The sequence below is a fragment of the Myotis daubentonii genome, chromosome 11, assembly GCF_963259705.1.
Source record: "Myotis daubentonii chromosome 11, mMyoDau2.1, whole genome shotgun sequence".
Taxonomy (NCBI): Eukaryota; Metazoa; Chordata; class Mammalia; order Chiroptera; family Vespertilionidae; genus Myotis; species Myotis daubentonii.
This window is the reverse complement of record NC_081850.1, coordinates 80,040,828-80,065,692: the sequence shown is the minus strand read 5'-3', so window position 1 is coordinate 80,065,692 and position 24,865 is coordinate 80,040,828. Positions and strand designations below refer to the sequence as shown.

Here is a 24,865-nt window from a genome sequence, read left to right as displayed (position 1 = left end):
CTCGGCGCTCGACTGGCAGCGCCTGCGCACGTGGTGTCCCCGGCGAGCGGCGCGGCGGCCGCGACCTGGGTTGCTTAGCGTCGCGCGGGCGGGGGACCGGCACTGACGTAGGGCGCTGCGCCCCCGTGCCCCGGAGCAGCACCCCGAGGGAGCCCCCCCGAGCCTCCGGCCATGGCTTCCCTGCTCGCCAAGGACGCTTATCTGCAGAGCCTGGCCAGCAAGATCTGCGCCCGGCCCAGCCCCGAGCCGCACCAGCGCAAGTCGAGTAAGCGCAGCTCGCCCGGGACCGGGAGGGCTTCGGAAGGGGTGCCCCCGCCCCGCGCCCTGCCGCGGCCTGCACCGCCCCGCACCCCGAGGAGCCGTGGGGTGAACTAGACACGTGTGTGCGTGACACGAGCGGGTAACATACTAACAGGAAGTACAAGTGGTGTTTAAAGTCCCCGGTGTTCCCTGGTCGTCGGGCGCCGCAGCCCGGGGCCCGAGGGTTTCAGCGCCATCTGCCCACCTGGTGCGTCACTTGAATAACGTTGTGATGAATGTCCTCGAGGCGAAATCTTGGTGTGAACCCAGCATGAATCTCACTGCCGGGCCCAGTGTGGGCAAGTGGGTCAGGGTTCTGATACGCGCGGCCAGTCTAGGAAGTTTGTGGTTCTGAGCTCCACGGGTAAGGATCACGGGATCCTTCATCCTGGTCCGCCGTGGGCATCCTCCTGGGATCAGAGCCTCCTGCCTATTGAATGGGCCACAGACTGGGGCCGCATCACTGCCTCCTTTTGTATTCCAGGGGGCAAAGCTCAAGGCTCAGAAGCTGCTGGCCCCCCCAAAAAGAAGAGGAAGAGGGCACAGAAGAAACCCCGGGAGCAGAGGGAGAAGGCCGTGGAGTCCAAGGCCCAGGCCCTGGGGGAGAAGCCTCGGGCAGCTTCCCAGGCCAGGAAGCCCTTGGCAGCCAAGCAGGAGAGGGCCTCTGACTCCTCCGGGGTCCCTGCAGGTGAGGAGCTGCAGGACGCTGGGCAGGGCCAGCTGGGATCCATGCAGACACGCTCCCCTCTAGTAAGAAAAGGTGGTGTCAGGCACCCTGGGGTGACTAACGGAGGGGGGGCTCCCCTTTCCAAAGAGCGGGCTTTCAGAGGCCCTGTGGGCAGAGGGCATCCCAGGGAGTGCACGGTGGTTCCAGACTTGGTGCAGGGCAAGGCTGTGAGGACCTAGAACAGCGTGGCTTTGATCGTATCGCTGCCCTCAAGTATCTGCAGGGGCGTCCTGAATGCTGACAGGGGAAGCACAGGCTGCAGGAGTTGGCGGGATGGAAGGTGGGTTTGGCTTGACCCGCAGGGAGGTTTTGTCATCACACACAAGCATGTCCTGACCCTGAGGATCTGGGGGCCCATCCAGGCTGAAGAGGTGGTGCAATGTATTGGAACTGCCCTGCAGATCCGTCACCGGCCACAGGGGAGGCAGTGCGTGGAGACGGGGCTTTGAAGCTGGGCCCTGGGGAGGGGAGCCTCTTTCAGTCCTGATTCCTTCCTTGCAGATGGCCCGGCCACGGAGTCCGACTCCCTCTTTGCCCTGGATGTTCTGCGGCAACGGCTGCATGAGAAGATCCAGGAGGCCCGGGGCCAGGTAGGTGGGGCAGCGCTCGGGGGCCAGGAGCAGCGTGTTTGCTGCCGTGGTTTCCCCCTCTGCCTGGAGAGGAGGTGTGCTCTGCGGGGTCGGCCCCCAGCTCTGCCGGCCACTGTGGGCCTGAGCCGCATTTCAGGGACATGCGGGGCTGACAGGAGGGGCGCAGCGGCTCCGTTCTGCAAGAGGCCGGTGTTCTTGTCTCGGGGAGCCTCAGTCCCCAGGGACACCTGCCTTTTGCTGGCCTAGGAGAAGCTCGGCCCCTTCCCCCCGGGACGCCGCCTGTGCTGGACACTTCCATCCGTCGGAATGTCCCGGCAGCGTGAGGTAGGCGGGGCCTGGGATGAGGTGACCTGCCCAGTGACGCCACAGCAGAGGCGGAGACCGAACCAGCCTCAGCCTCTCTGAATGGCATCCTTCGCCCTCTGGCTCGGCCACCACTGCCCTGGTGCTGGGGACCTCCCCCGGGCCTCTTGCTGTGTGGGGACAGCCCCCCCTTCTTTCCCCACTGCCCTGGGCAAGCCCAGGGCCCGTTCCTAGAGGCGATTCAGCTCCAGGCCCTGCCTTCCTGCCGTGGGGCCTGGGTAGTCGGTCTGGGCCCTCGTGTTGGCCGGGGGTAGGGGGGTGAAGGCTGTTGGTGACGGGGTGTGTGTGTGGAGGGGGGTAGGAGGGTGACGCAGAGCTTGGGCCTGTCCCACAGAGCAGTGCCGTAGTCGGCACAGGCGCCGATCCAAGCAACACCGGGGGCTGTGTGGCCTTGGCCCAGCCACCTGCCCCACGTGTCTGTACAGAGGTGGACGGCATCTGCCGAGCCGGGTCTCGGGACGATTTGGTGAAACTGAGTCTGTAAAGCACCCCGGTAATTGCCTGGGACCTGGAAGCTGTGGTTCTTACTTGGGGGTCCCCTGGTCCCTCTGGGGTCAGTCACATTTTGGGTGACAGGTCATCTCAGAGTCGGACAGGCAGTGGGCCCTTGTCTGCACACGGGTTTCCTCCCGAGCCCCCGCCCTGATCCCACGCGCGGGGCTGGGGCCGGAAGTTGGGAGAACCGCGAACAGGCTTTCCCTCTCCAGGGCGCCACCAAGGAGCTGTCCCCCGCCGCTTTGGAGAAAAGACGGCGGCGGAAGCAGGAGCGGGACCGGAAGAAGAGGAAGCGGAGGGAGCTGAGGGCGAAGGAGAAGGCGGCAAAGGCCGCGGGGCCCGTGGAGGCTGCGGACCCGGCCCCCGAGGCGCCCGGCCAGGAGGCGCAGGGCCAGGCAGGGCTGCTGTTCAACAAGGTGAGGGCCGGTGCGGGAGGCACGGGCGCGCTGGCCCTGGCGGTGCGCGTCCCCGGGGCTGCGGCTGCGGCTGCGGCTGCGGGTACGGGTCCCCGGGGCTGCGGGTGGGGAGCCGGCGGTGACGCGCCCTGGTCCCCCTGCTCCCCGAGGTGGAGGTGGGCGGCGAGGAGCCGGCCAGCAAGGCCCAGCGCCGGAAGGAGAAGCGGCAGAAGCTGAAGGGGAACCTGCCGCCGCTGACGGGCAAGAACTACCGGCAGCTGCTGGAGCGGCTGCAGGCGCGGCAGGAGCGGCTGGAGGAGCTGCGGGAGCAGGACGCGGGGAAGGCGCGGGCGCTGGAGAGCAAGATGCAGTGGACGGCGGCGCTGTACCGGGCCGAGGGCGTGCGGGTCCGCGACGACGAGCGCCTGCTGCAGGCGGCGCTGAAGCGCAAGGAGAAGCGGCGGGCGCAGCGGCAGCGCCGGTGGGAGAAGCGCACGGCCCACGTGGTGGAGAAGATGCAGCGGCGGCAGGAGCACCGCCGCCAGAACCTGCGCCGGAAGAAGGCGGCCAAGGCCGAGCGGCGCCTGGAGAAGGCCCGCAAGAAGGGCCGGGTCCTGCCGCAGGACCTGGAGCGGGCCGGCCTGGCCTGAGGGCGCCTGGCGGCCCCGCCCTGGCCCCCGGCCCCCCTGCGGCTGCAGCAGCGCTGGGCCGGCCCCAGCCCATGCGCACTCACACTCACTCACAGGCTGGGTCACGTGGGCGAGGGAGGACGTTATTGAGAACAGGAGCCCAGGCCCCAGGGGAGGGGACCAGGTGGGCTCCCGCCTTCTCTTGTGACTCCGGGAACCACCACCCCTCCCCCCCAAGTGTGCAGGCTGAGGGGCGAGGGAGCAGTGTGGAGGCCCTGGGACTTGGGGCGCTCGCTGCTCCTCCCCTGCCGTGTTCACAGGAGCAGGAAGGAAAGGCCTTGGTGGCTGCCGGCGTCACTTGGAAGCGACAAAAACCAGCGCCCGCAGCCCGAGCCCAGGATGGAGCTGACGGCTGGTCACTGGGGGAAGGGAAGGCGGTGACCTCGGGTGGGACTGGAATGGCATTGTTCTATTTGTAAGAAGGGTGAGAATTAGAGTTCAAGGTAAACATGCACATTAAGAATCCTAACAGCCCAGCCTGCGCGGCTCAGTGGTTGCGCATCAACCTATGAACCGGGAGGTCATGGTTCAGTTCCCGGTCAGGGCTCGTGCCCAGGTTGCAGGAGGCAGCCTATCAATGATTCTTATCATTGATCTTTCTATCTCCCTCTCTCTGAAATCAACAAAAACATTTAAATATATATATATATATATTCATTTCAGAGAGAGAGAGAAACATCAGTGATGAGAGAATCATTGATGGGCTGCCTCCTGCATGCCCCCCACTGGGGATCGCGCCTGCAATCGGGGTATGTGCCCTTGATCTGAATTGAACCTGGGACCCTTCAGTCCGCAGGCCGACTCTATCCACTGAGCCAAACCAGCCAGGGCAATAAAAATGTATTTTCAAATAGAAAAGGGTGTTTCTTCATCTTTATGTAAATAAATGATACCATTTGGACGTGAAAATTCAAGTATTGAAGGTTAAGTTTATTCAGTATATAAACACAAAGTTTATCCTATTGGGTGGGGAGGGAAAATACGGGTAAGTACACAGAGAATGAGTCAGTGTCATAACTCATGAAAGGGCATTAATATCACATTGTTTAAGCAAATAGAGGATGAAAGGTTTATGAAATTATGACTAACAATTTCCCACTGGATTAAAGTTCAAATGTTTTTTGTTTTTTTAAAATTGATCCTTAGAGGGGAAGGGAGAGCGAGAGAGAGACATCAGTGAGAAAGAAACATCAATTGGCTGCCTCCTGCATGGCCTCCACCAGGGATGGAAGCTGAAACCTGGGCATGTGTCCTGACGGGGAGTCAAACCAGTGACCTTTGGTGCATGGGTTGATACTCAACAACTGAATCTTAACACCTGCCAGGCTAAACTCCACATCTTTCAAATTACTGGGGGAAAAAAAAACATAAAGGAAACAAACCACACAGGGTAAGGTCCTCCGCTATTAAAAACAAGAAATAAAAATACCTTCATTGAGCTCAGAGTAACAATCGGGGCTGTAACTGAAAAGGTCTTCAATGTACTTATGAAGGCACCCAGGCTGGAGACGGTTGGGGAGTGGGGTGAGGCGAGCAGGGCAAAACCCTGGGCTTGGTTCTGAGAGCAGGGCAGCCACCGATGGGGCCGCTGTGTCCCTCGGTTGTCCGTAAAATATCGCCAGCACCAGCGGTGGTGCACCTAGCGGAAGGTCTGGGACTGAGCTGCCTGGCTGCCAGATCCGGACACACTGCAAAGCTGCCTGGCTCCTCCCACCAGGAGGGAAGGTGGGGCTGTGCCAGGCAGGGACTGGGCATGGTTCTCAGATTCCTGTGACAGCCCCAGGTCAAAACAGCTGCCAGGCTTACCTGCACCTCCCATTCCTGGCCTCGGCCTCCAGGCAACTGGCCTGGCCTGCGTCCTCAGAGGAGCCATGGAGCCCACAGGTGAGCAGGGAGGGGCAAGGGCCCTGGGTGACCACGGGCTTCACGGCGGGGGCTGCCAGCGGCGCTGAGCAGTGGACAGAGAGGGTCTGGGGAGCTGCCCGAGTGTGATGATGGTGCCCAGGGAGGTAAGAGAATGTGGCCAGGGTGGTGGTGGCCGGGGCGGAAGGCAGACCCTCGGGGCGATGTCCTGGTGCCTGACCTGCGAAGCTGCCACCGGCCAGCCCTCCTGCAGGTGGAGCCCCTTCCCCTGCCCTCCGCTTCGGGCCCCAGAGGGCAGAGCAGGGCAGCAAGGGGCCTTCCTTCTGTGTGAGGTCCGCCGTGACAGAGCAGGCCCCCGTCCTCCGAGGAGCTGGTGGGGGACCCAGGGTACCTGCTGTGTGTGTGGGGGGGAGGGCAGAGGGTGAGGGAGGAGAAGGGGAAGGGGCAGAGCACTAGGCTCCTTCCTGCCGGACCCCCACCTGGTCAGGACGGTGGACTCTGCTACACATTCCTGGGGGGAGGGGTGGCCCTCCCCCAGCAGTGGTCTCTGCCTCTGCGGCTGCCTGGGGACAACTCCAGGTTCTACCTGCTAGAGTCAGTGGCTGCAGGTTGTGGGGGGGGGGGGGGGACTGGACTCTGGGATGCTCAGGACCCCCCTTCAGAGGAGACCCAGTGCACCAGCAGCAGGCCCAGGGGCTGCCCTGCGCCCACCCTCTGACCCTGTCCCATGTGCCCTAACCTGCCCTGTGGGCAGGCCCACTTTCTCACCTGGGGCCCTTCGCTGGGCTTGCAGTGTGGCCTCAGTGAACCTTCAGAGCAGCACTCCTAAGCACGGGCCCAGCTGAGTGGATGTGAAGACGAGCCTGTGGGCCTGGACCTCCCAGGACCACCCACAGGGGGGTCACACCCAGCCCCTGGAGTCACCCCTTCCTGGGAGAAGCTGGGAGGGCCCGGGAGGAGGACCCCATTCCCCTCTGTTCCCTGGGCCCCAGGGACAGGGCGGGACGACTGTGGGGCCCTGCCGGAGCCTGCGAGAAGGGGCCTGGGGTCCTTCAGGGAGACAGGTCAGTCTGCTAACCGGACCGGGCAGCTGTGCCCGAGGAAAGCACGTCTCGCTGGACGCTCCTCTCTATGGAGTTTGGTCATTGAGTCCTTGGGACTGGGCCTGAGGCAGGGGCCCGACTGAACCAAATCCTGTCTGCAGGCCGAGGGGGCGGGGGAGGGGCTGCTCTGTCTCTTTTATTTTAATAATTCTTTATTGTTGAAAGTACTACATATGTCCCCCTTTTCCCTCCAGCGGCCCCCGTGTTGCTCTGTCTCTTGTTTCCTGAGTCTGCCCTCCCAAAGCAGAGAGGCCCAGGTGGGCACAGGTGCTGGGGGGTGGGAAGGGTTACCAGCGACAACCCGGATCTGAAGGTCAGCGACCTGGCAAAGTGGCAGATTCCTCCCCAGGTGGCTTAGGTCTGTCCTGATTTTAGCACTTTAATCCTGCGTCCTGGGGACCCAGCTGGTCCCACGCACACCGGGCAGGGTGTCACCCTGGACCTGGGTTTGGGCTCTAGCTTTGCATGAATTCTACATGACTTTGGGCAAAACTGTTCTTCTGTGGAAAACCACTCCCTGGCCTGATGCTTGGCGCTGCGGCCTGAGCTCTCCTGGCAGCGCCCTCTGTCCCCTCCCTCTTCCCAGCACTAAGCAGATGCTTCCCTGGCTGCACGGGAAACGCCCTAAGCCCTTTGGATCTTAATACGAAAAAGAAAGAAAGAGCTGTTTTAAATTACTTCCTTGATTAGTGGCAACTAACGTGTTCTCTGTTTTTTTAACTTAGTCGGCCAACGGCAGTCTAGAGACACGTTTGGCTGTTTTTTTCCCTGTGCCTTTGCGAGCCTGGAAGATTGTCCAGCCTTACAGATCCCCTACCAGCCCCCAGGACCTCTCCCTCCCTGTGCTCACATCTCATCATCAGGCACCACACCACCATTTTGCCCATCCTACCCAGACCACCCCGGGGCCTAGTGTTCCCGCTTCCGGTCTCTCTGGGGGTGGCCTCTGCCTCACCTGTGGCCCTGGATCCTCCACATCGGGTGGTTTCCTGCTGCTGGCACTCCCCACAGTCCCTGCCCACCTGCCATGCCCCTCCCGCCTCTCTCTTCCCTATGTCGGGCCTGCGGCCCAATGGCCTGCCCTCAGCTGGGGGGGTGTTATACCAGCACCAGCCTCATAAATCTTGTGTTTCCTGCGCCTCTGATTTGCATCATTTTCTCTTGTGTGTGAGTTAACCTCGTGTTGTTCTGTGTAGGAACATGCCGCACCGGCTTATAGCCCAGGAGCAGCAGGGTCCATCACACAGCCTGGGTGTGGTGTGGGCTGTGCCATCTAGGTTTCTGCATCCAAGTTCGTACAACGAGATTGCCTAAGGACGCATTTCTTTTTTTTTCTTTCTTTTTTTTTTATTGCTTAAAGTATTACAAAGGGTATTACACATGTGTCCTTCCCCCCCCCCCCCCCGCCCTTGACAATCCCCTGGCCTCCCCTACCCCCCAGTGTCTTATGTCCATTGGTTATGCTTATATGCATGCATACAAGTCCTTCGGTTGATCTCTTACCCCCCTCCCTCCTGCCCCCCAACCCTCCCCGGCCTTCCTGCTGTAGTTTGACAGTCTGTTCGAGGCTGCTCTGCCTCTATCTATTATTGTTCAAAAGTTTATAATGGTCTCTATTATCCATGAATGAGTGAGATCATGTGGTATTTTTCCTTCATTGACTGGCTTATTTCACTTAGCATAATGCTCTCCAGTTCCATCCATGCCGTTGCAAATGGTAAGAGTTCCTTCCTTTTTAGAGCAGCATAGTATTCCATTGTGTAGATGTACCACAGGTTTCTAATCCATTCGTCTACTGATGGGCACTTAGGCTGTTTCCAGATCTTAGCTATGATGAATTGTGCTGCTATGAAGATATGGGTGCATATATCCTTTCTGATTGGTGTTTCTGGTTTCTTGGGATATATTCCTAGAAGTGGGATCACAGGGTCAAATGGGAGTTCCATTTTCAGTTTTTTGAGGAAACTCCATACTGTCTTCCATAGTGGCTGCACCAGTCTGCATTCCCACCAGCAGTGCACAAGTGTTCCTTTTTCTCCACATCCTCTCCAGCACTTGTCGTTTGTTGATTTGTTGATGATAGCCAGTCTGACAGGTGTGAGATGGTACCTCATTGTTATTTTGATTTGCATCTCTCGGATGATTAGTGACTTTGAGCATGTTTTCATATGTCTCTTGGCTTTCTGAATGTCCTCTTTTGAAAGGTGTCTATTTAGGTCCTTTGCCCATTTTTTGATTGGATTGTTTATCTTCCTTTTGTTAAGTTGTATGAGTTTCCAATAAATTTTGGATATTAGGCCCTTATCAGATATGACATTGGCAAATATGTTCTTCCATGCAGTGGGTTTTCTCGTTGTTTTGTTGATGGTTTCTTTTGCTGTGCAGAAGCTTTTTATTTTGATGTAGTCCCATTTGTTCATTTTCTCTTTAGTTTCAAGTGCCCTAGGAGCTGTATCAGTGAAGAAATTGCTTCGGCATATGTCTGAGATTTTGTTGCCTTTGGATTCTTCTAGAATTTTTATGGTTTCCTGTTGTACATTTAAGTCCTTTATCCATTTTGAGTTTATTTTTGTGTATGGTGTAAGTTGGTGGTCTAGTTTCATTTTCTTGCATATGTCTGTTCAATTTTCCCAACACCATTTATTGAAGAGACTATCTTGGCTCCATTGTATGTTCTTGCCTCCTTTGTCAAATATTAATTGAGCATATTGGTTCGGGCCGATTTCTGGGCTCTCTATTCTATTCCATTGATCTGTATGCCTGTTCTTGTGCCAGTACCAGGCAGTTTTGAGAACAGTGGCTTTGTAATACATCTTGTTATCTGGTATTGAGATCCCACCTACTTTGTTCTTTCTCAGGATTGCTGCAGCTATTCGGGGTCTTTTTTTATTCCAGATGAATTTTTGGAGAGTTCGTTCTAGATCTGTGAAGTATGCCGTTGGTATTTTAATGGGAAGTGCGTTGAATTTATAGATTGCTTTGGGTAGTACGGACATTCTAATGATGTTGATTCTACCAATCCATGAACACGGTATGTTCTTCCATCTGTTTATGTCTTCCTCTATCTCTTTTTTCAATGTACTGTAGTTTTCTGAGTAGAGGTCTTTTACCTCTTTAGTTTATTCCTAGGTAGCTTAATTTTTTTGGTGCGATGGTAAATGGTGCCGGGAGCCAGTCCATCCTTGCTGTTTCAAGGGACCTGGCATATATGGCATACTGTTCTTAATATGTTTGCTCACCTTCTTGGCACTATGTGTTTTAACCAAGGTCACCTCTCTGAGAAAGGTTGTTTCCCCAGGTAGGGATTTTCCTCTGAAGTTAGGGAGGGAATAAAACCCCTTAACTAAGTGCCAGGCGGGTAATTAATCACTTTAACTACAAACAATCATGCTTAAGCTACATAATCTTTACTCCCTGGAATGGAGATAAGAAACACCCTAACCTTTGGAATAGAGATTGATAGGATTGGAATCAACTGGTATAAATACAGATGTAACAAGACAACAGGACACAGAAACTACACAGAACCTAGAGACAAAAGAACTTCACTGGAGAGAACATGGCAAAAGATCCTGGACAGAAACTGGCCACAGAACCTAGAGACAGAACCTAGCAAGAGAACCTGGCTGAAGAACCTAGAGACAGAATCTGGCTACAGAAACTGGATAGAACATGGCAAGAGAACCTGACTAGAACCTGGTTACTGAACCTGGCTGGAGAACCTAGCAAGGGAACATGGCTACAGAACCTGGCTGGAGAACCTAGCAAGAGAACATGGACACAGAACCTGGCTGGAGATCCTAACCAGAACTTCGCTGAAGATCCAGACCAGAACTTGGCTGGAGATCCTGGCTAGAGATCCTGGCTAGGCTGCTGATCAACTGAACACCATCTCCATGTCATTCCTTCTTCGCCGACTCCGTCCACACCTTTGGGGACCCCTGGACCTGCTGGGGTTGGACCCCAGCAAAATGGGATTGTTTTTATAATCTCTCTTTCTGAAAGTTCACTATTGGTGTATAGAAATGCCTCAGATTTCTTGGGGTTAATTTTGTATCCTGCTACATTGCCAAATTCATGTATTAAGTCTAGTAGCTTTTTGATGGAGTCTCTAGGGTTTTGTATGTATAATATCATGTGTCTGCAAATAAGGACAGTTTTACTTCCTCTTTTCCAATTTGGATGCCTTTTATTTTTTCTTCTTCTTCCTAATTGCAATGGCTAATAGTTCCAATGTACTATGTTGAACAGGAGTGGTGAGAGGGGGCATCCCTGTCTTGTTCCTGTTCTTAGGGGAAATGGTGTTAGTTTTTGTCCATTGAGTATGATGTTGGCTGTGGGCCTGTCATATATGGCTTTTATTATGTTAAGGTATGATCCTTCTACTCCCTCCTTGCTGAGAGTTTTTATCAAAAATGGGTGTTGGATTTTGTCAAATGCTTTTTCTGCATCAATTGATATGACCATGTGGTTTTTGTCTTTCAATTTGTTTATGTGATGTATCACGTTTATTGATTTGCGGATATTGTACCATCCTTGCATCCCTGGGATAAATCCTACTTGGTCATGGTGTATGATCTTTCTGATGTACTGCTGGATCCGATTTGCTAAGATTTTGTTGAGGATTTTGGCATCTATGTTCATGAGGGATATTGGCCTGTAATTCTCTTTCATTGTGTTGTCTTTACTTGGTTTTGGTATTAGGGTGATGCTGGCTTCATAGAATGAGCTTGGAAGTGTTCCTTCCTCTTGAATTTTTTGTAGTAGTCTGAGGAGGATAGGTTTTAGTTCTTCCTTGAATGTTTGGTAAAACTCCCCTGTGAAGCCGTCTGGTCCGGGGCTTTTGTTTGATGGAAGCTTTTTGATGACTGCTTCAATTTCTTCCATAGTTATTGGCCTGTTGAGAGTTTTAGATTCTTCCTGATTGAGTTTTGGAATGTTGTATTTTTCTAGGATTTGTCCATTTCCTCCAGGTTGTCTAGTTTGTTGGAGTAGAGCTGTCCATAGTATTTTTTAACAATCATTTGTATTTCTGTGGGGCCTGTTGTTATTTCGCCTCTATCGTTTCTGATTTTGTTTATTTGGGTCCTCTCTCTTTGCTTCTTGGTGAGTCTGGCAAGAGGTTTGTCAATCTTGTTTATCTTTTCAAAGAACCAGCTCTTGGTTTCATTGAGGACGCATTTCTTAGCAGGATTCCCATCTTTAAACGGCGAGAGGCTATACTTTCCACCTAGATGAATTTGGTTTCTCCAGGCCTATGGTTATTTGCTGGGTATACCTTCTACTCTACTTGCACACCAGACCTATGTGTGTCTTCATTTCTAAGGTATGTCTCCTGAAGACAGCTTAGAGTTGAAGCTCTTCTTTAAATCCAGTCTGACAATGTCTGCCTTCCGATAGCATTCAATGCCATTTGATGTTGTTATTGCTGTGATTGGATTTCCAGCCACCATTTAGCTATTGGTTTTCTCTATGTTTTGTGAGTTTTTGCTCTTTTGTTTCTCCTTACAATATTCTTTTACGTTAAATAGATATTTCCCACTGCACTGTTTTAATTCCCTTGCTGTTTTTAAGGATATGTTTGTAAGTTATTTCTTTTAGTGGTTGCTCTGGAGATTATGCATTCCAATTTACATAATTTACTTCAGTCTATACCAACTTAATTCCAGCAGAATACAGAAACTTTTCTCCATTTAGCTCCATTTCTTCCCTCCTCTCTTGTCATATATGTTCATTCATGTATTTTATGAACTCAGAAATACTGTCTTGTAAGTACTACTTTAAACAATCTTCTTTCTTTTACATTAGGGCAAAGAAGGAGAAAAGTGTTTTTCAAGAATTTTATTTTAAACTTCATATTAGCCATTTGCTTTACTCTCTGTTTCTTTAGTTTGTTTGTTTGGTTGGTTAATCCTCACCCGAGGATATTTTTCCACTGATTTTTTTAAAGAGAGTGGAAAGGAGAGGAGAGAGACTGAGAGAGAAAAGCATCAATGTGAGGGGGGCCAGGGATCAAGCCTGCAACCGAGGTACCTGCCCTTGATTGGAATTGAACCCAGGACCTTTCAGTCGAGGTCCGATGCTCTATCCATTGAGCAAACCGGCTAGGGCTACTCTTAAACTCTTTCTGTGTATTTGAGTTGTTGTCTGGTGACATTTCTTTGCTCAATAGTTCTTCATTTCATGCTCTTCACTTGGCGCTATTATTGTCATGTACATTGCATCCTGTTATAAGCCCGGCAAGGTTACAGAATACAAACTCACTATACAAACCAATCATATTTCTATATACTTGCTACAGCCAATCAGACAATGACAATTTAAAAATACTATTTACAACAGTATCAGAAAGCATGAAACACTTAGGGATGAGTTTATCGAATTAAGAGCAATGTCTATACAATTAAAACCACCAAGCATTGCCAGAGAAATGTAAGAAGATATAATGAGTGGAGAGAAAGACTATGTTCATGGGTTGGAAGATTTAGGGTTGTTAAACTCTCCCTTCTCCTCAAATTGATCTATGGAATTACAGAATCCCAACCAAAACTCCAGAAGACCTTTTTATAAAATTTGACAAGCTGATTCTATAATTTATATGGAAATGCAAAGGTCCCAGAATAGCCAAAACAAATTTGAAAGTGGAAAAAGAACTTTAAGGGCTTATACGTCCTTATTTCAAGATGTATTACAGAGCTACAGTGATCCGTACAGGTTGGTATTGGAATAGACCTGCAGATCAATGGGACAGAACCCAGGCTCCAGATATATAGATTGCCCCCCAAAAATGTATGCACACACTTGGAATAATTATAAAGGCAGTGTTTATTATAATCATTTCATTTTCAAAATTGAGCTCTCAGCTGTTAAAGTGTATATACATTTTGGGGGACACACACGGATTTTCAATAGAGGGCTAAAAGAATAAAATGGGGAAAGGAAAACATTTTCAATTCAAATAGCTGAAATTACTAGATATCTGTATAGAACAAGAAAAACAGAAAAGAACCTCAATCCTTCACACCATAGACAAAAATTACAAAATTTCTGCCTGGCCAGCATGCTCCTCAGTGTTTGAACATCAGCTTATGAACCAGGAGGTCATGGTTCAATTCCCGGTCAGGGCACATGCCGGGGTTGAGGGCTCAATCATCCCCAGTGTGGGCGTGCAGGAGGCAGCCGATCAATGATTCTCTCTCATCATTGATGTTTCTATCTCTCTCTCCCTCTCCCTTCCTCTCTGAAATCAATAAAAAATATTTAAAAAGATGCCGAAACCGGTTTGGCTCAGTGGATAGAGCGTCGGCCTGCGGACTGAAAGGTCCCAGGTTTGATTCCGGTCAAGGGCATGTACCTTGGTTGCGGGCACATCCCCAGTGGGAGATGTGCAGGAGGCAGTTGGTCGATGTTTCTCTCTCATCGATGTTTCTATCTCTCTTCCTTCCTCTCTGTAAAAAAAATCGATAAAATATATTAAAAAAAGAAAAGTTACAAAATTTCTTGCCCTAGCTGGTTTGGCTCAGTGGATAGAGCGTCAGCCTGGGGACTGAAGGGTCCCGGGTTTGATTCTGATCAGGGACATTCCTGGGTTGCAGGCTCGATCCCCAGTGGGGAGTGTGCAGGAAGCAGCCGATCAATGATTCTCTCTCATCATTGATGTTTCTATCTCTCTCTCCCTCTCCCTTCCTCTCTGAAATCAGTAAAAATATATATATATATTTTTTTTTTATTTTTTTTTTAATTACAAAAGGAAATTTATTTCAAAAGCATAAGGAAACACTTACTTTTGAACAATGTGATAAACAGATGTCTTGCAAAAGAAAAACAATCATGACATGAAGTTATTCATTCAAATTTTTGAAGCAAAAGTAACCTAAGTTGTGCATTATTGCCTTAGGAAAGGGAAGGGGAACAATGAGGTGGCAAAGGAAGAAACACAGTCAACTCAATATCAAACTTAAAGTAGAGACAATTCTGCTCAGCTTTGAGTTTACAATACTCTTTAAAAAAGAGAGGAAAAGTTACCCCTAAAGTTCAAATTTATATAATTGTAGTCCTAATACAGTTCCTATACTTGAAATGGCTTTCGGCCACCTGGTCACAGTTTTCAAATAGCAATTCCGTATTCCTATGTCTGTTCAGATTCCAAGGGAGCTTAGGTTCAGCTCATTGTCTTTTGGAATGTTTAGATTATTGCCACCACTCCATAATCAAGCTGACCAATTTCTTATGCTCACTTGTATAATTCTAGTCTTCAAAAAATATTTATCCCATAAACATGTGCAGTATTTCTAACAAAGGGGTTTTGTTTTTTCCCCAATGTAAGGGTTAACAGTATTGAAGACACTGCCATTGGAATTACTAACTATTCCTCAAAAAATATGCCAAACTACTAGAAAATGTTACTCAGACACTGGATTTGAGTAGCAAACTTGGGGAGGAAATATTAACTGTGAAACAAAAAATATATGAAACATTCAAATGCAGAGCTAAGGACCTATGCTACTAAAAATGCCCATGACATTAAACACTCCACAAAGCCCCCATTTGTTTTTTAACCTAAACATTCTATTGGCTAACTTATACAATGATTTTGATTAATAACCTGAGAAGTTAAATCTTCAAAGTGGCAAAAGCAAACAGAGAGAATCCCTTATTACTGGTAGAACATGTTATCAAGTCACTTTTCCTGGATTGCCCTGGTTATTCAATTCCCAAATTCTAAATTATTCTGTGTCATCCTGTAGAAACCTATATGTACATCAGATTCAGTATTTTGGCTGTATTTCTCCAAAAGGGATCGCCAAACTCATCTTTGAAAATGCAGCCTTTGTTTATTTTCAGTTTTAAATAACAATAATCATGTAAGTGCAACGGACTCAAAATCCCTCACTACTGGGAAGAAAACCTAGATAACAAGTTAATAATGGATTCAGCCTCAAAAGGGTAATCACCATGTCAAAGATTACCTGTTCCTGGAATTTTAAGAAATGATTTATGTTGTGTCGTCAGCATGCATATATATATGTATATATATACACACACATATATATCTTATGTATGTATGTATATTATACATACACATTTCTATTCAAATAGTAAGATCCCATATTCAAAAGCTTATCACAACATATGGAGAAGAGTTAAGTAAGCAGTGCAAAGCAGCTTACATTCTCCTAAAAATGTAATATTTCTACATTTAAGTATTTTGCTCTTAGTACACTAGGTAGGAATGCTGAACCATTGCCTAGCAGCTTTATTAAAAAAACCCAATGAAAACCAAATGTTAAAATTGACCATTACTCTTCTCTATATATTGGGGGGAAAGGACAGAGGGGAGAAGAAAATCAGTAAGCTTTCAAAACTGATCATCTTTACCAGTTATCAGAAATAGAATTTCATTATATTTTAGATTTGAATAGCTCTCAACAAATTATTAAGATGTTTAAAAGATTCACAATATGAAGTCTGAATAATGATGATATTGCAAAAACAAGATTGCGCACAAAGCATCCAAAAATATTGCTGTGGTTTTACCTTGGACACAACCATGGTCTGTTACAAAAGTAGATCATACATACAAAGGTATAAAGAACAATAAGTTTTTAGCTGAAGGCAGCAGTCCTTTTCAGGGACATCCCCGGCAATCCAATGAGTAGTAGAATTTAAGTATGTTAAGCTCATGACGATGCTGAAGAATGAGATGTCTTATTCAGTAGAGTCTTCCCCGACTACGATTTCCTCGTGCTCCCCAACCTCCGCCACCTCTACTTCCCCTGAAGGCTCCTCTTATAATTAAAGTTGCCCAAATTGCCGCTATATTTCCCACTAGGAGGATTATAAATCTGCCTTGCATCTCTTTTTGGTCCTGCTGGAGATTTCTTGTGTGGTGAACCAGAAGTTGTATCTTCAGTGGCCCTCTTTTGCCCAATTTCAACCTTCTGTACAGGTTTCCAGGATAATGTTAACTGTGCTCTTATAAGAGGGAGGAATGTGGAAGAGATCCTTGATTAAAACATTGATGTTATTTGTTATTTTCAATGCAACAACTTTAATCTTGTTCTCGTCTGTTTTTAAGGCTTCGCCTGTTTTACCCTGGAGAGCCAAGCGAAGTTGTCTGATATAAACCTGCAGGCCCCGTGCAAAGTACTGCAGCCTAATTTTAAAATCTTTGAGCTTTTCTGCATTCAGTTTGGCTGTTAAGAAATCTGGAAGTTTTCGACCCAACTGGTGGAAGCTGTACAACAAACATTCCACATAACTGAATTGCAGCTTGGGTTCTTCATTACCAGCATTCTCCCCATTTTCTGCTTCTTCTGGAGGGAGAGGCATGTACTCCAATAGCTTATCAAACAATTTTCTTAAATTTGTTTCTAGCTTTTCCATGTCACCACAAAATGAACTCATTTCTGCCAACAGTTTCAATACCTCCAACTGTATATCAAGACCCTCCACTGGAGTAGTTAAGGAGCTGAGGTTAGGTAGAACCTGCTCACAGAAGTAAGTCACAAACCTTGTGGAATGCACATTTTTCGAGAAGAGGGGTACCGCCTGCCGAGTGCACTGTAAGAGCCTGTCCACACAGTCGGGATCTGACGGGTTGAAGGTTTGTTCTAGGTCAGCCTGTTCAGCCACCAACTCTACCAGTTGCTGTCTTCCACTCACTGTCTGTAAGCTCTTTAAGCCAGACAGTATCTTCATGAACAGGACAAATTCTTCACCAGTCACATCTTCTAGGACTTTTTTGGATTCAGTTAGTATAAGTTCCTCTACTTCCTTTGTTAAGACCTCATCTGGTAAAGTCTTAAGTTCTGTAGAAAGGAATTTGATTGCTTGTTCTCTAACAATGTCTTCTCCTTGAAGGATCTGGCTGAATAAGCCACCTAAAGTCCCTTTTGCATCCATCTTAAATATACTTAATAGGGCATTGTTCACTAAGTTAAATTCTGCAGAGTCATCTGTTTGCAAAAGTTGGGTTAGAATATCTGCCACTCGGGGAAGATTTTCTCCAGTGGCAAATTGAGGAAGCTCTTTAATTGCTTGCCGTCGAATTGATACATCTTCATCCTCACAGAGGTCTAACTGTGCATTGATAGCAGAATCAGCCAATTCTGGAAAATGCTTAAAGAATTTTGGAATAAACTGAGCTGCTAATCTTTTTTCCTTGGTACCACCTTTCACACCATCCAATATCACTTGATAGGCATCTTTATGCTGGCCCACTTGCTCCGTGGCATTGGCCAGGATGCCATAGTTGCGGTAGAGCTCCTCCACGGTCGGCATGGCGAGCGACAAGCCGAGGGTTCGCTCCTGCGGTCGTCGTTGTCCGCGCCGGCTCCACCGCCGCCCCCGAAGTTCCTGCCCCCAGCTCGCGAGCCGCACTGTCAGTAAAAATATATATATTTTTAAAAGTTACAAAATTTCAGGAGAAAATATTCACGACATTGGAGTATGCAAAAACTCACTAGATGAGACAGGAAAAAAAGCTCAAACCATAAGAAAAAAGTAAATTAGACTTTGTCAAGATGCAAACCTTCACTTCAAAACACAAAATTAAGAAGGTGATCAGATAAGCCACAAACTGAGAGAAATCTCTGCAATATGCATATCATCAATTGCATATCGTCACGGAACTCGGGTCCACATTATGTAAATAACTTCAGCTTCTCAGTAATAAACCCGGAAACAACCCAACTTCAAATAGGGAAAGATTCCAAAACACATGATGAGGAACAGGGTTTTGTTTTGTTTTTTAAAATATTTTATTGATTTTTTACAGAGAGGAAGGGAGAGGGATAGAGAGTTAGAAACATTGATGAGAGAGAAACATCGATCAGCTGCCTCCTGCACACTCCCCACTGGGGATGTGCCCGCACAACCAAGGTACATGCCCGTGACCGGAATCGAACCTGGGACCCTTCAGTCCGCAGGCCGACGCTCTGTCCACTGAGCCAAACCGGTCAGGGCTAGGAACAGGGTTTTTATAATTAGTCTTGGCCGCAATGAGATACCACTACGTGTCCCCTGGGTCTGGGATGGGGGTGGGGGTGATCGGGTGGGAGGGAGACAGGGGGGATGTGGAAGTGTCACACGTCGGCAAGCACGGGAGCACCTGGAATTCTGCGCTGCTGGCGGGAGCGGAAGCCCTACAGCCGCTTCGGAAAACAATCAGCGGCTTCTGACCACGTTATACCTACCACCTGCGTGGATTTAGTCGGTGCTTAGTCACTCAAGACAGTCGAAAACTTGTGTCCACGAATACACCCGTACCTAAATGTCTATAGAAACTGGCAGGTCCAGCCCTAACCGGTTTGGCTCAGTGGATAGAGCGTTGGCCTGCAGACTGAAAGGTCCCAGGTTCGATTCCGGTCAAAGGCATGTACCTGGGTTGCGGGCACATCCCCAGTGGAGATGTGCAGGAGGCAGCTGATCGATGTTTCTCTCTCATCGATGTTTCTGACTCTCTATCTCTCTCCCTTTCTCTCTGTAAAAAATCAATAAAATATATTTAAAAAAAAAAAAAAAGAAATTGGCAGGCCCAAATGGGGCGGGGCGGGGCGGGGCGGGGTGGGGGGGGCCTCAAAATACCAACAGGTGAAGCACGAACAAATTGTCACCTGCACAGAGGCTGCTCAACAATAAAAAAGGAACGGCCTTGGTGCGGGTGACATGGAGAACCTTCAAGACACGCTGTGTGACGAACGGCGGCAAAGGCTGTGTTCCCTCCCGTCTGTTTTCCAGGAAAATCTAAGTGCTGCTCCCTTCGACCTCTGACCTTTTTTCTGATCACCGTCCTCCTGGTCTTCTTTGGGTAAGAAGCGTGAGAGACCCTCTGGGTCTGCCGGGCTTGCAGGAAGCAGCAGCAGGAGCCAGTCGGATCCCAGTGGGGCGCCCTGAGCTGTTCCCCCCAATCCTGCCACCCCGGGATCACAGCTGTAGTGACGGGACTGGTGACAGCCGCCTCGCGACCCACCGCCCGGCTTCACACTCCCTCCTACTGAGGCCCCACCTTGTGGGTGAGCTGTGCTCCCCCCACGTCACTAGTGGGGAGTTGGCGAGGCCAGGACCCCTCCGCTGCGTGGCTGCGAGTGCGGAAGCCGCGCTGTCAGCCGCTCCCAGATGGAGAAGGTCCTGGAACGGGAAGTGAGGTCACAGCCGCTCTCCTGGGGCAGAGCCCTGCCAGGAACCCGTCCGGGGGCAGCCTGGGACCAGCCGGCCATGCACGGGACCCGCTCCAGCCGCGCAGGGGCTCGCATGGGGGCACCAGTGACTGCCCCTCCTTGGGACCAGTCACCTGAGCTTTGGGGAGACTGGCCCCGCCCTGCCCAAGGGCAGCTGCTCTGGGGAGCTCGGGGTCATGACCTGGCTCATCTGCTTTGTGTGGGGAGGTGGACAGGCCGTCCCAGACCAGCTCCTCAACAAGGGCCTTTGGGGGGCTCTTCCACAGCATGGGGGTCCTGAGCCCAAGAATCCCGATGCTGGAGACCAGACCAGAAGGTGAAGGGTGAGTGAGTGTGGGCGGGTCACGTGCCCTGACAGCCTGGGCACTGCTCCATGCTCTGAGGACCCAGCAACCCATCGGTGGGTCAGGGCCTCCTGCTTGTCTCGTCCCTCTCCCCACACTCAGAGCAGCTCGGCCAAGTCCCTGACCTTGAAGGGTCACCTGGGCAGGACTGACTCCACACGTCTGGCTTTAGCTCTGACCTCCCTCTGACCTCCTGCCTCCGGTAGGGGAGATGGGCGGGGGGCTCTGTGTGCCTCATGAATGACCTCCTGCTTGCCTGCCGCCTCTGCCCCAGGGCCTCTTGTCCTCCTGACAAGCCTGCGGTCAGACCCTGGGCCTTTGCACCTGCTGCGCCTCCTGCCAGGACCTATTTATTCTCTCCCCGCCCTTGGCCTCGGGCCAGCTCCTCCGTACCAGCCAGGGTGGGGGCTGCAAGATCAGTGTCCCCAAGAGAGAGGAGCCTGGGCTCATGCCCTTGGTGACCTGGCTTCGGAAGGCCCACGGCATCAGCTGGTATGCATCTGATCTGTGAGAAACGGGCCGAGGCCGGCGGTGTGCAGGGCGGGGATTGGGCCCCGCACGCTGGGAGTGCAGCCAGTACCTGCTCAGCCTCAGTCAGAGCGTCTGCTGAACGTGGGCCCAGCGGCTCCGGCTGCGCCGAGGTCCCCACATCTGAGACGTGCAGGGACCCAGGCAGCGCCGGGCCCACTGCGCACAGTGAGGGCTTGTTTAAGGTGAAGCCCATGACCACACACCAGGCCGCCCTGTCCCCCTCCACCGGGACCCCAGCTCTGATCCCTGCACTTGAGCCGAGTTCTCCCGGTAAAACCCTCTGTTCTCGTTCGGCAGCGAGGCCGCTAGAAAACCGACGGAGATGCAAGTTGTGAAATTACCGAGGTACAGTGTCTTCCATGGCCCACCCAGCGATACCTGCCCTCCAGTCCCAGTGTGTGTGTGTGTGTGCAGGGGGGGCGGTTGGCGGAGGACAGAGGTGGGCGCTGGGGACAGATGGAGATGGCTGCTTCCTTCCCAGGACCCGGTCAGACTACCCCCCCCCCCCCCCCCGCTACCCCGGGGAGACCCACATGGGGCTGCTGCCTGCCTTGACCAGTTGATGGCGTTTGCTTTGAAGGGGTGACCAACAGGCTGGCTGTCCTGGGCTGTGGGCTTTTGTTGGTGCTGAAAGGGACCACCTCGGGTGATCTGAGACAGGGCAGCCACCCTACCTTTTTGTTTTAAAATGTTCACTGTAGTAACTTACACACGGCCGAAACCCTTACATCTGAGCCATTTTAGGAGTAGAGCTCAGTGGCATTGGGGACAATCGCTGTTGGCAGCCGCCACCACCACCATCGCCAGGACCTTCCATCTTCCAAACTGACACTCTGTCCCCATGGGACCCCCCCCCACCTTCCAGGAGCTGGTGTGGGGACCTCATGTCACAGGGTTTGTCCTTTTGTGGCCTGCTCATTCTTTATTTTCTTTATTTATATTTTTAAATAAAATATATTTTTTATTGATTTCAGAGAAGAAGGGAGAGAGAGAGAGAAACATCAACGATGAGAGAGAATCATTGATCGGTTGCCTCCTGCATGCCCCCTCCTGGAGAACGAACCCGCAACCTGACCAGGAATCGAACCATTGACCCCCTGGTTCATGGGTCAATGCTCAACTCCTGAGCCAGGCCAGCTGGGCAAGACTGGATGGCTTCACCGGCACAGTGGCCACAGGGTCATCATGTATGGCGTCTGTTAGAATTTCCTTCCTTGTCAAGGCTGACGCCCTACTTTTAAATGCTCACTTGAGGATTTAAAAAAACTGATTATAGAGAAAGAGAAAGGGAGGGGAATAGAGAGAGAAACATCGACATGACAGAAAAACATCACTCGGTTGCCTCTCATTTGTGCCCCAACCCAGAATCGAACCCACCACCTTCGGTGCCTGGGACGATGCTCCAACCGAGCCACAGCAGCCAGGCACACACCCTACTTTAACTGCATCCCGGAGCGCACATGGCGGTCATTTTACAATGACCCACGGCCCGCTGGCCCACATTCGGGCCTCCACAGGATTCGGTTGCGACTGGCCGCTGTGCACACACGGCCCAGGCTGTGGCCCCTGACGGAGCCGCAGCTGCTGTTGGAGCTGCTCCCGTGACGGCCACGTCAGGGTGTTCCTGTCGCCCAGCAGAGCCCCTTGCTGTCTGACGGCCGTTCCTCTGGGCCAGCTCCCCCCTGGGGCACCCACCCTCCCAGAGGGCACTTCCCGGCCCTCCCGCCCACAGTGAACCGAGGCGGGACCCTGGGATCCCGCCACTTCGGGTCAGAGGGAGGCAAAGGCCGAGGCCTTTAGATCCAGGGCCCAGTGCACACGCGGGGAAGCGACACGCAGAGGCCCAGCCTCCCCGAGGTGCCTGCGGAGGAGCCTGGGCTCCGGGTCCGGGGAGAGGGCACAGCCTGGCACTCTCAGCAGCCACCCTGCCCTGCCGGCGACTTCCATGGGTCTCCCCGACACTCAGGCCGCGCTGTGCTGTTTTTCAGGATGGTTTATCCGCAGCCCGTGGTGCTGACGCCCTCGTGAGTACATTTATTGAAGCTCACTGTCACTCTCCCGGTGTCCTAAAGGGCAGGCCACTGACTTGGCTCCCGGGCCTGGCTCCGCCCACTCCGTGCTCTGGCTGGCCTGGGCTCTGAGCCTGGAGCCCACAGAGTCTCTGTGCTTCCCCCTGCGCTTCCCCTGTTCTCTGCCTCTGTTCACCAAGACAGTTGGAGGGTGGGCCTTCCTGCAGGGGGTCCCCTTGGCCGGCAGGTCCCGCTGCCCCGGGTCCTCAGGGTGCAGAGCTGGTAAGGGGGCATCTCCCACGTTTGCATCTGGACTGGCAGCAGGCGGGCTGCTTGCCGATGCCACGTCCTCTGGAAGGATGGTCCGCCTGGGCGCCGAGGGCGTGGGGCCGAGTGGGGCGCCCGGGGCGGCAGGGAGCATGGGCGGAGTGTGTCCCCCTCCCGCCCGCTCACCGTGGCTGTGGGCTGTCGGCGCAGGAGGAAAGACGTCCTGGTCCTGACCCCGTGGCTGGCGCCCATCGTCTGGGAGGGGACCTTCAACATTGACATCCTGAACGAGCAGTTCCGGCTCCAGAACGTCACGGTCGGGCTCACCGTGTTTGCCATCAAGAAGTGAGTGGGTGGCAGGATGGAGGGCAGAGAGCGGAGGTGGGAGTGGCAGGTCAGGGAGGGTCTGTCCTGTGTCCAGGCATAATGGGATGGGGTCAGCCAGGAGATGGGGACCTGGGGGGATGAGGGGAGCACAGCTCAGGTGAGACCCAGGTCCAGCTCTACTCACTGAGGGGCTGCCCCTGCTCCGCCCCCGGAGCCTCAGCCCTCCTCCATATGTTGGGGTGCTGCCGGCCCCTCATCTCCGGGAGCAGAGGATTAGGGAGGCCAAGGCTTCCCACTCAGGCGCGGCCAGGGGAGTGGGTCCCTGGAAGAAGGTGCACGCTCTGCGTGGCCCAGGTGGGGCCTGGCCTGGCTCCCGTGACCTCCCGCCTCCCTGCCTCCCCTGTCCCCGCAGGTACGTGGTCTTCCTGCAGCTCTTCCTGGAGACAGCGGAGCAGCACTTCATGGTGGGGCACAGAGTCCACTACTACGTCTTCACTGACCGGCCGGCCGACGTGCCCAGCGTGGCGCTGGGGGAGGGCCGCCGCCTGGTGGTGCTCGAGGTCCAGGGCGCCGCGCGCTGGCAGGACATTTCCATGAGCCGCATGCAGATGATCAGCGACTTCTGTGAGCGGCGCTTCCGGTGGGAGGTGGACTTTCTGATGTGCGTGGACGTGGACATGCGCTTCAGCGACCACGTGGGCGTGGAGATCCTGTCCCCGCTTTTCGGCACCCTGCACCCCGGCTTCTACAGGGCGGCCCGCCAGGCCTTCAGCTATGAGCGCCGGCCGCAGTCCCAGGCCTACATCCCCCCGGACCAGGGCGACTTCTACTACATGGGGGCGCTCTTCGGGGGGTCGGTGGCCGAGGTTCAGCGGCTCACCAAGGCCTGTCACCAGGCCATGATGGCCGACCGCGCCAATGGCATCGAGGCCGTTTGGCACGACGAGAGCCACCTGAACCGGTACCTGCTGGACCACAAGCCCACCAAGGTGCTGTCCCCGGAGTACCTGTGGGACGAGCAGCTGCTGGGCCGGCCGGCCGTCATGAGGAAGCTGAGGTTCATGGCGGTGCCCAAGAACCATCAGCAAATCCGCAACTGAGGGGCAAGCCTGGGGCGCGAGGAGGGCTGGGGGCCGACTGCGCTTCCCTTTTCTGTCCTGTGGAGGGAAACTGGGAGCCTGGCACTGCCCCAACCCCCAAACACAGGCCTTGGGGCACCTCTGCCCTGTGCACAGGCAGCAGGAGACCGGACCCACTCCCGGGCACGGGGCCTGGAGCGGCCTGGCCATCGCTCCCCCTGGGTGCCCCTTGGGCCCTTCCGCTCAGGTGAGGCAGGTGGTCCCGGCCCCTCCTGACAAACGGGGTCCCAGACGAAGTCCCTCCCAAGGAGGGCAGGGGTCCTACCACTGACCCAGGGGCCCTGGCTCCTGCTTGAGGCCAGTCCTTTCTCTTCCTTTCCCTTCCTGAGTCCTGCTCAGAGCTGAATGGCGCCTTCAGCGCACAGGCCCAGGTGCAGGTGAGGCCCAGGTGCAGGTGAGTCCCAGGTGCAGGTGCAGGTGAGGCCCATGCAGAGGAGGAGGTGAGGCCCAGGTGCAGGTGACGCCCAGATGCAGGTGCAGGTGAGGCCCAGGTGCAGGTGAGGCCCAGATGCAGGTGAGGCCCAGGTGCAGGTGAGGCCCAG

The 24,865-nt window shown here is 52.6% G+C and overlaps 3 protein-coding genes across 4 annotated transcripts; 2 read left to right on the top strand and 1 right to left on the bottom strand.

The window, feature by feature from the left end:
• Positions 1 to 65: 65 nt before the first annotated feature.
• Positions 66 to 4,997, top strand: SURF6 (surfeit 6). The gene is made up of 5 exons (XM_059658450.1): positions 66 to 265; positions 785 to 988; positions 1,529 to 1,617; positions 2,688 to 2,891; positions 3,041 to 4,997. Exons 1-5 carry the CDS (start codon positions 172 to 174, stop codon positions 3,518 to 3,520), a joined length of 1,071 nt encoding a protein of 356 aa, XP_059514433.1. The 5' UTR covers positions 66 to 171; the 3' UTR covers positions 3,521 to 4,997.
• A 320-nt stretch (positions 4,998 to 5,317) lies between these two features.
• On the top strand, positions 5,318 to 24,417 carry LOC132212536 (histo-blood group ABO system transferase-like). Of its 2 annotated transcripts, XM_059658451.1 has the most exons (7): positions 5,318 to 5,443; positions 19,267 to 19,336; positions 19,973 to 20,029; positions 20,879 to 20,926; positions 22,570 to 22,605; positions 23,068 to 23,202; positions 23,597 to 24,417. In XM_059658451.1, exons 1-7 carry the CDS (start codon positions 5,431 to 5,433, stop codon positions 24,282 to 24,284), a joined length of 1,047 nt encoding a protein of 348 aa, XP_059514434.1. In that variant the 5' UTR covers positions 5,318 to 5,430; the 3' UTR covers positions 24,285 to 24,417. The 2 variants fall into 2 exon arrangements, with proteins under 2 accessions (XP_059514434.1, XP_059514435.1); XM_059658452.1 differs by lacking the exon at positions 20,879 to 20,926.
• Positions 14,244 to 17,904, bottom strand: LOC132212525 (apoptosis inhibitor 5-like). The gene is given in 2 exon segments (XM_059658431.1): positions 14,244 to 16,490; positions 16,492 to 17,904. Coding segments are annotated over 2 exon segments (1,515 nt in total). The 5' UTR covers positions 17,809 to 17,904; the 3' UTR covers positions 14,244 to 16,292.
• Positions 24,418 to 24,865: the final 448 nt, after the last annotated feature.